The following is a 10385-nucleotide window of genomic DNA, read 5'->3' as shown; positions in this document are numbered from 1 at the left end:
GACAACATGGATTTATGCTGAGGGACATAAAATTGTGTAAACCGAACTGGAACAAAGCGGGACAGCGGACGCAAATGTTTGTCACTTCTGCACGCGAACAAACACGTTCGAAAGGAGACGCACAAGACGGAGACGGAAAGCCAATGCGCGTTGAAAAGGAAGAAAGGAAAAACGATGCTCCGGAACCCTCTCGCGCGTGGTTGTCTTGCGTTTATGAATGGGATAGCCTTCCGTCGAGGAGGCAGGAGTATTGGGACAGCGAAAAAGGGCGAGAACTTCCCTTTTTCGCTCGGGTTCCGTTGCCGGAGGTGCGGTCTCGGGACTCGCAGTACGCAATTTTCCCTCGTTCGCGACGGTTCGTAGTTTTCGAAAACGGTGGCGCACGCTGTGAGGTGGTCTTTCGTGAAACTTATCAAAAAACCAACCCTGATGGTAAAAGAAATAGAATAACAATTCGTGCAAGTGATTATAATGTTTTTAAACTAGTGAAAATGGTTTTCTGCTGTGAAAAATAAGAGAAACCCCAGTGGAACAATCGGTGTAAGAGTAACGATAGAGAAAAAGTTGGAAAAAGATAATTACCTTAAAAGCTGTGGAAACAGTTCTTTAATCAAACAAACCTGAACGACGTTAAGTGAAACCACAATGGATACCTCAGGACTATCGCCGTTGGCGGATTTGGACTCTAGTTCCGGCGGATCGGACGGCGTCGGAGGATTTAATCACAATCAGGCGATCTACATGAATCAAAATGGTATGAAATTAACAAATTATGATCACCTTTTCTTAAAAATTGTCGTTTTAACCAAGAAATGAAACGTATTATTGAGTATTTAAAATAAGTTGGGTGAAAAACTAATGTGTTATATAATTGTTATTAGCAAGACGATTTCAATTCTACATAAGATAAAATCTCAGAAAACTAATATGAAATGGGTACTCAGAAGATACAAAGAATATGAATCAAATCTTCTTCTGTGATTTAGAGGTTCTTTCAAAAGGATTATACTGAAATCCTAATTGACTTTGTACTGTAGTGTAGTTGTCCATTTTACGCTTTTTGTTTTAGATATTCTAGTAATATAAATCTTTAGACTGGTTGTTATGATCATTTAAGGTCATTAAAGTACAACGAATCAAATATTTGTTTAAATTATTTAAAGTTTTCTTGTTATTTTATACCTTAAAACGATTGGTTTTAATAACGTACTATTACGAAGATGTTTGACAAACTGGCATAGGTTGTTTTTATTGTTTTAGTATTCGAAACATGAGTATATTGTAGGAGAGCTATCTAATATTTTGTATAAAATAATCGTGTTTTGTGTCATCTTTTCATTGTTGGAAAATAGGTGTCAATTTCAATGTGTTTCTTTTTGTACTCATATTGAAGGAAAATTGTTATAGTTTAATATGATCTTTTATTTAACCGTAGTAACAAAGAATAGAGGTACGGACTTAACATGAATCATAAATATATCCCATAGGGATATTTTGTTCATCAAAATAAGAAATCATAAAGAAAGGATGGTTAGGAATGTTTCCATAAAATAATCTACTTGTCGCCTTCCGTTGGGAGACTGTTGGAGGTGTTGAATTACCCTCAAACATTTCGACCGATCTGTCGACACCATCGATCACTCCCTAATTATGCCGTGCTAGTTCGTCACTAGCACTTCCTCCGGTCTCTGACCATTGTGTGTTTGGTTTTTCTTTTGCCCGTCGTAATGAATGTTTCCTTTTTGAAACGTGAATCCCATCCGCGGCTCGTGGTAGTCGTCGGGAAGCATAAAATAAACCAAGGAACAATGTACAAACAGTAGCGTCCAGACAACTGTTGGGGAGTTGGCGAGTGCTAGCGAACACCAAATATACAACATAATTCGTGCCGGATTGCGTCTGTCTACGGTCAGCTTGCGGTTGTGTATACGTCCAAGATGACGAAGTTCATGGCGAACGCGCGGATGGAAGCACTTGCATTCCTTGTTTCGCATACACAAGCAAAAATATTTGCGAAACGGAAAGCAGAGAGAAGTGGAGAAGTTGTGAACTGTTTTTCCAGAAACGGTAGCATAGGAATCAATGTGTTTGCATGGTCAAAGATGTGCTAAACATGGCAATCAGGACTTCCGGCGAAACGAGAAACGTGTTCTAGCGTAGGGTTGTATTTCTGATAGTTGTACGTAGAGGAAAGAGGGGAGCATTTCATCTAGTTTGTGTTTCAAGTCTTGTTTTACTTCCGTTAGAATCATGCCTCATAGCTTCAGACAAAGTGAACTTAGGTTTCTCTTTCAAAATTAAAATGCTTTATTTTACATTTACTCTTCCTTAAAATTGACATATCTTATGCCTTATAACTCGGTGTTATAAATCTGTTTACAACATTCTCCGGAAAGAAATGGTAGAAAGCAATGGCAACAGCACAACGTTGGTCAGGTCAAGGGAGTTCATGTTTATGGCATCCGCGCAGCTAATTGTTATTGCCCGAACTCATGGTATTAATTTTTACCCTTCCAGCATACGGGGACTCGCCTTATCGATGTTGAATGTTTATAATTCACTTCTGGTTGGTCGTAAATCCGCAAGGAGTCATAACAATCATCTCGAAAGAGTTCGCCAACGGGGCTGGTCATATATACAAAAAAAACAAAACTCCCGACGATAGTTGGGTGTTGTGTGTTTTTATTTATCTTAGTTTGTTTACGTTTAACGAAGCACAAATCCTCGTTAGCGTGCCCGAGGATGTCCCGGGCGTTATGACATGATGAAACGGTTTACGTGATTATCGTTTTATTTTCGACGACATTATGAACCGTTCGATCGGGTAGGATGTCGCGAGCAGGTCAAATGAAACCTTAAGAACTTTATTGAGTTTAATTTTATTTCATACCATTGAAACGATCAGTCTCTTCCGTTTATGCAGTTTACCGAGACACCGGAAACCCCATAAAGACGCTGTTTTTCTCCGAAAAGCTGCAAGAGTTCACCGACAAGGAGCCGTACCAGCACGAACGGAAGCAGTACCATCATGAGCCGACCGACTACCATCACCATCAGATGAAGTCTGGACCTCCGACGCAATCGGTGCAGCATCCATCCGACGTTATCTACTATGCAAGTAAGTGTCCCTAAGAGATTGGTATTTGTCCAGGGTTCTTTAATCTCTCATTTGTTTCTAGATAAACCTATAAGTGAAGCATCCTCTGGTCCCGGTGGAGTGCTGGTGAACGGAGTGGAGAACGGAGGGGAAGCGAATCAGGTGAACCAGTCCGGACAGTCTGGCAACCTGTTGATCGTTCCGAATCCCGTCGGAGCTGGAGTTCACAATGCGTCGGTGGGACAGTGTGGAGTGCGGGAAAACAACAACAGCGCCTACCTTCAGTCACTCCATACTTCGGCAGGGACGCCACAGCAAGGACACCTATCCGCTCCTCTCCCCACGGTTCACCCTCTCGGTCCATCGAATGGCGTCGGTGAGAATCTCGATCGGAAGTGCTTCAGCTTTAGCGCGGAACAGATCCAGTGTATGTGCGAGGCGCTACAGCAAGAAGGCGACCTCGAGAAGCTGGCCACCTTCTTGTGGAGTCTATCGCCGAGCGATTTGATCAGTGGCAACGAAAGTTTGCTGAGGGCGCGAGCCCTAGTCGCCTACCACCGGGGACTCTACCATGAGCTGTACGGCGTGCTGGAGTCGCACTTCTTCGCCCCGAAGTACCACGCGGACCTGCAGGCCCTCTGGTTTAAGGCACACTACCGGGAAGCGGAGAAGGTACGCGGCCGGCCACTCGGGGCGGTCGATAAGTATCGGCTGCGCAAGAAGTACCCGCTGCCGAAGACGATCTGGGACGGCGAGGAGACGGTGTACTGCTTCAAGGAGAAGAGCCGGAACGCGCTGAAGGATTGCTACACGCGCAACCGCTACCCGACGCCGGACGAGAAGAAGACGCTGGCGAAGAAGACGGGCCTCACGCTGACCCAAGTGTCCAACTGGTTCAAGAACCGTCGCCAGCGGGACCGGACGCCGCAGAACCGACCGTAAGTATGCAGAACTTCGGCCCAGTGCCGGTGGACCTCTTGGGTTTTGGGTAATTCGATCCCTGCAAGCGGAAACAAATGTGCAACGGTCAAGGACGAATCGGAAACCGTAAGGTCCAAAGTCACGCGAACCTAAGGTTACGAGAGTTTGATGCAACAAGGACTTCAAAGCACTTTTTTGGCAGAAGTCTCCGGAACACATGTTTTCACTCTCGACCGACAGAGGCAAGCGGGTTGGACCTTACCACCATCTTGCTGCAGCCAACGGACCCGTTCGGCGTTGGTTGGGTTAATGTATTCCACGAACGGACCAAAGGATCGACTCGAGCTCTTGGTCGGCTGATATCATCCCAAAATCCTACGGGACATTGAAGAACGTCTTCCTGTGCTCCGGGGGTGAGATGAATTATGGCAGCAAACTGAGTCCTTTTGCTCATTAGCTAGGCAAATGCCGATCCCTACCGATGGGAAGGCGTGAAGGATCAACGTCGGCTTCTTTTTCCTTCACGAAAACAGATTGTTTTCAGCCCTTCGTCGCAATGTAAGCTCACACTTGCTACGAAGAAGCTGAGGATCTTGAAGGATCGTGTTTTTTTTATTGTTTTCTCAAGAGTTACCATATGTGGGACTTGTTGTGCATGAGTACGATTATCTACAGTTATCTAGTCTCTTTTGGAAAACATCCAAACACTTGACCTTAAAGATAGGAAAAGATAATCGCATCTAAAGCGTCAGTGGAAAGTGAAGTGATATGCTCGTATCTGATGTTGTAGTTTGCTCAAATTAGACACAAAAGAAAGTAACTAATTCTTTTTGATTCTAGCCCAGAAGCTTTATGATTTGTTTGAGGAAAATTTTGTAAAAATAAGGAGTAAAATGAAAGTCAAAAATTATTATTCGAAAGAGTGCAAATTTATTTCATAAACTCTTAAAGGTAAATACAATATTTATCGTTTTCACTAAAGGATATTCAGTTTAAAAGGAAAAATCTTTCTAAACAAGGAGTAAAATGAAAATCAAATGAATATACAATAATTTGTGGCTTACCTTCATTAACTCTTAAAGGTGAATAAGAATTGTACGGTGTTTACCAATAGTAATGCAATTTTAAAGTAGAAATCTTTCTAAACAAGCAGTAAAACGAAAGAAGAAAATGGTTGTACGAAAAAGAGTGCATTTACCAAAAATATTGTCAAAGACGAATAAGAATCTTAATGTTCTGACCAATAGAAATGGAATTCACAAAGGTGAAATCTTCATAAACAAGGAGTTGAAAAAGATTACAGAAACGAGTAAAGCTTGACTTTGTATGTCCTTAATTGTGAATAAGAGCAAATCCAATCTAAAACTACCCATTTTGACGTGCAGATCATGACGAGGATCAAGGGAAACAGATCGATACTCAAGTTTTTTTGTGAGATTCGGGAAGAACATTTTTCTTATGTACAAATGATTCCATAATCAATTTGAAAACGTACCAAGACGGTAAAAACAACAGCGTCGTCTAAAAGTTCACCTCTGCAATGCACCGATGATTGACCTTACCGATGCAAAGTGCGAAGAACACCCGAGGGAGCCCATTAGCCCCAAAATTAAGCATGCAAAAGTGGTACCCTTAGGGGCAACCGAAAATATGCATCCGTAAAGCCGCTCGGTGCGAGATTTCGGTGCACTTGTTGCTGCACAACCGTAAGGTGGTGTTTTCCCCTAATTATGATGCCCGGGCGTCACTTCGGGAGCCCGCGGGATCAACGAACTTTCTTCGCGACCTAATGTTTGATGCGCGCCGTTGAAGAACGCACGACGTCTGTTGCCTTTCGGTTTCCGCCAGGAGAATCTTCAGGGCGATCGATTTTAGGGCGTCCCTTCTGGTTCTACAACATCGTCGGCTTATCGTACCGCTTAACCTGCCCCCGTCCCCATCGTTCTCACTTTCTCTTTCCGTTTTTCGTAAACCACTGTTTTTTTCATTCTTCTCCTCCACAGAGATCTGATGATGTCGGTGCTACCGGTCAGCCCGGACCAGATGGACGGCGGCTATCAGCGGCTGTTTAATGTGGCCAATTACGGGCCCGCGCACGGTTATCACGCAAATGATATGTACGCGGTGCAGTAGTGTGGTAGCAAACGTAGGATGCAGAAGCCCGGCGATGCCTGAAGACCTTTCCCGGAGGCGTTCGCGTGCGCCGTTTAAAGACGGGAAGCAAAACGACCCTTTGGCATCGCTGGTCCTTCGGACTGAAGCGTTCCGCCGTGTTTGTGATAGGTTGTAATTTGTTTTCAAAGCGGCCCTGTTTCGTTCTTTCCCGAACCGGACCACTTGTGGTGACGTTGGTTGGTTTCGCTGTAAATAGCTGGATCAGAATGGATTTTACGTAACCGTCAATCGAAACCTGACAAAACTGTTGTAAATAGTAAAATATACACGTACAAATGTACAATCTTCTACCACCAGACAAACGCAATGCCAGTGAAATGTAAATTGTACTCATAATGGTTAGGATTTTGGACGAGTGAAATTAAAATGATCAACATGGATTTTCTGTTGAACCTGTGTAAAGTAAAGATGAAAGGAAATACAATGTAATAAAAAGGAAATACAATGTAAAACTGTTTTTGATTTAAATGAATTTTAATTACTTTGATACATCTATTTCAATCAGCGAAGATTTTATTCGTGCTTTACCTATCAAGCAAATAATTATGATAATATTAGAACAAGTATTACAGACTCGCTTAATGTTTGATGTCTTGTATTTTTCCGTTGAAAAAACAAAATTTATCGTCAACAAAAGTCGCGTTTCCGTTAGAAAAATGCAATATTCAAACTAAAAGCCACAACTGCATTCAGCGATCAGCGGAGTTATGCGGACAAATGCGGGGTATTTGAAATATTTCATCAAGTTAAATTATTTGAAATATTTCATCAAGGATTGAAACTTTTCACAAGAAGTGCTTTTCTGTAAATTTAAAAGGAATCCGTTGCATTCGGCGGTCGGAGGCTTTTTTGCTTAAAATAAATGCCACTAAATGATTGCAATTAGAGAGATTAAACGTGTGTAAACAATGCTGTAAATAAATAATACAATGTTAGAACACAAAGAATCAGTTTCTTTGGGTTGGGTTCAGTTGTGTAAACATTATAACCAAATTCACGATTAATGTTTGTTAAGATGAACTATTGGAAGATGTAAATAAAATGCTTTCAAACACAATCTACTATTTTTGGGTCCATTCTACGAAGAAGAGAGGACAAAAATGGATAAAAAAGTGCTTCCTGTTGCTTCACCGGTAGCTTTAACACTCTTTATTAAGGGTGGCATATCAATAACTCGGGAAAAACTTCTTCGATAAAAAAAATACAGCACTGGCCATTCGAGCACCCAGCGTCGACTGACTTTTTTCCACCTTCCCCGAACAGTTGCGTTTGGTTCTAGGCCAGGACGTAACACCCACCTCATCGTACCGTCCTTCCTTGTTCCGGCGAGCAAAAACCCATTGACTTTACGACCCTTTTTTTTACGGTCACTGTGGACGAAAGCGGGAATGTGGGTCTTCCTTCTCCGAAATACAAACCACCGAATCCGAATGTTTTATTGCTCATCGGGTCAATCGGGTCGGTGGGCTAGCGCCGGCTGCCCGACATCGGCTCGGTTAGGTTTGAGGGAAGAAAATGACGGCCAACGGGCGCTTAAGCCTTAAGGTGTCTCTAGTCGAAGGAAATAAAATGCATCAATGAGCGCTAAAGGCACTCGCTCATTGTGTTGGCCTTTTTTCCGGTCGACTGTAGGACGAAGCGGTGCATGGTGATGGGGGAATGGCGAGAGAAATGAGGGGGGGAAGCAAATAAAAACTAGCTCGTACGATCCTTTACCTTTGCCTCTACCGATTGTGGCCCCCAATATTACCCATCTTAACCTACGATTTGCTTCAGTCTGCCTTCAATTTGACCCCATCGGAATGAACTCTTTTCCCCGAACGTCGGAAAATCCACCACCATGGATGTTTCGGTGCCATGGATGTTTCGGTGGAGTAAATTTACGAGCCGAAGACATAAACTGCTCGCGGGCGGAGTACTTTTCTTCTTTTATTTTTTTTTTTGTGTTGACGGGAAGGCGTTTTCTGATGTCTTCACCGCACTCCGGGAACCTTCCTCCTTTCACGACGGAGATAATGAGCGGCTCAAATGTGCAACGGAATGATCATGCCGATGGCGATGATAATGATGATTACGATGAAGATGGAAACGACTCTCCCATCAATGGGAAGGGATTTTATTTCACTCGCTATCGGTTTTCTTTTCCGAATGGCGTTAAAAAGGTCAGTTTTCAGAGAATCTGACGAAGGATTGCAAATGCTTTGCGAATGTAAGACGCTGGTAAAAGATTTTCGTTTTTTTAACTTTAACATTTTTTGTTGCGTTTGGAAATACAATTTTAAAAGAAGGAAGAAAATACGAAAAAAGCTAGCTTTAAAACTATCTACAACTGAGAATAAAAAAGAAAGAAAACAACTAAACTAAAAAAAGTTTCAATCCTGACAAACTAATGCGAAAATAGAGATCGCCTTGGAGTTAATTGTTAGTAATTTAAGTTCTAATTTAATTTCTTTTCGAATAACCTCTCCTAACAAGTACATGGATACTAGCAAACAACTTTTCTCGTTTTCTACCGAAAAAGTTGACTCGACGCTCTTTGCTGTTCCACTTCCGGGTCGATAGGTTTTCGGGTTTTCACAACCTTCGCTGCGCTACAAATCTTCTTACAGTTTTAATTACATTTATGCTTCTTTACATAACCTCCAGTGTGGCGCTCATTACGAATCCTTTGTTGACCGTAAAAAAACTCGACTTGACTTTTCCCTGTTTGATGCGGTTGCTGAAGCTTAGAAAGATTTGCTGAAAGTTGAAAGTTTTAGGCCCGGAAAATTCTAATAATTGGATTCGGGCGAGCGACATAACCCAGCAGAAACAAAAAGAGCATTTCTTTATCCTTTGTGGTTAAGCAAGGGAGCACTTTTTGGTTGTCTTGTGTTTGCCTTTCTGCCAGATTAATCCTTCTTTTTCTGCTCTCGTACTCCGTTCGTGCCGAGCATTTTCCTTGTTTGACCTTTATTTTAGTTTATCTCGCACATCCTTTTATATATTTTTTCCCTCAATCGCTCTTCGTGACCGGAAAGCAAATGAAAAATCGTGCTTTTAACCTAAGTTTGTCTTTCCGTTTTTGGGGGCCGATCGTGTTCTCGGTTTCTCCGCGCGCTTGCAAACAACCTATTGAAAGATTTCGGTTTGCATTTGCACGGTTCTGCACTTTCCCCCCTGCTTTCCCGGTGGTTCTTTTTTCCTGTTTAATTTTCGTATTTGAGAATCATTTCTCGCTGTCCGAAAGGTGGGTCTGCCTCGGTGGGTTAAAAAATAGTTCACCAAGAGTGGCAAAATATTAGGCTTTCAAGGAAAACTATCGCTCGCCGTCATCGAGGAAAGCACGAACCTAACGATAAATGGTTGCAGCGCCATTCGCCCGGGGAAAAAGTGCATCTCGATGTGAAAACGGGAGAAAAATCTCACATCGAAGTTTTCCACTCAAGTTGTGTCGACGTGTGTTTGTGTATGAGTGCTTCTACCTATCGATTTCTTTCCGAGCTTACCGAATCGGACGATCGGACCAGAACCGTTGCCCTTCGGTCGACGAAAACCATTAAATCAAAGTATTCAAGGCAGATTGGTGTAGATTACGCGAAATCGATACGAATTGGAACTCTCTTTTGGGTTTGCTTACCGTGGAGAGGGAAAAGGGACAGGTGAGGCAGTCGTTGTACCAATTTTATTATTATTTTCTCCGCAGATTAACAACGAAGCTCGTGAAGGATCGTGCAAATCCGGCCGACTTTAACATCCTCTGTGGAGTGTGATGCCGGCAGCACTCGCAATAAAATATGCTATTTGCTTCTGTTATTTTTCCTCCACTCTTTCCCATTTACATCCTGCAACTCCTCCCAACTCCCTTCTCCCATTTAAGGCACATCTTTCAGCGCGCTCGTAAAATAGGACATGAATGGCCAATTGCTTTCGTCAGGTTTTGCGCAATAAAAAGAAAAACGATGATTCGTGATTTACGGTTTCACCGGTAATTATCTTGATTTGGTGTAAAAATTTATATCGCCGAGATGCGCCCACTTCACGGCGTCGAACGTGGAGGGCAATTACTGTGAGATTGATTAGCGATATGCCACCCGTTATTCGGTGGGGAAAGCCGGTTCGGCAGGCGGATGTTATGGAGGGAAATAAAACATGAAATAAAAAGTGCTTTCCATGTTGAAGCTTTCCATGATACAGATGCTGGTGACAATCT

At 42.6% G+C, this 10385-nt stretch overlaps 1 protein-coding gene across 1 annotated transcript; it reads left to right on the top strand.

Annotated features, from left to right (window-relative positions):
* Positions 1 to 645: 645 nt before the first annotated feature.
* LOC131261402 (protein sine oculis) lies at positions 646 to 6598 on the top strand. The gene is made up of 4 exons (XM_058263430.1): positions 646 to 754; positions 2924 to 3118; positions 3180 to 4035; positions 6022 to 6598. The coding sequence occupies exons 1-4, from the start codon at positions 646 to 648 to the stop codon at positions 6149 to 6151; spliced, it is 1290 nt and encodes a 429-aa protein (XP_058119413.1). The 3' UTR covers positions 6152 to 6598.
* The last annotated feature ends 3787 nt before the right edge of the window (positions 6599 to 10385 follow it).

The sequence above is a fragment of the Anopheles coustani genome, chromosome 3 (genome assembly GCF_943734705.1).
Source record: "Anopheles coustani chromosome 3, idAnoCousDA_361_x.2, whole genome shotgun sequence".
Lineage (NCBI taxonomy): Eukaryota > Metazoa > Arthropoda > Insecta > Diptera > Culicidae > Anopheles > Anopheles coustani.
The sequence above is the reverse complement of the archived record's forward strand: the minus strand, read 5'-3'. Positions and strand labels throughout refer to the sequence as shown.

What these genes read in the sequence shown, in the direction of transcription:
- LOC131261402 (XM_058263430.1), top strand. Translation starts at nt 646, where the DNA reads ATGGATACCTCAGGACTATCGCCGTTGGCGGATTTGGACTCTAGTTCC. An exon ending in GATCTACATGAATCAAAATG is followed by an intron (nt 755 to 2,923) that starts GTATGAAATTAA and finishes CCGTTTATGCAG; the next exon opens with TTTACCGAGACACCGGAAAC. An exon ending in CGGACGCCGCAGAACCGACC is followed by an intron (nt 4,036 to 6,021) that starts GTAAGTATGCAG and finishes TCTCCTCCACAG; the next exon opens with AGATCTGATGATGTCGGTGC.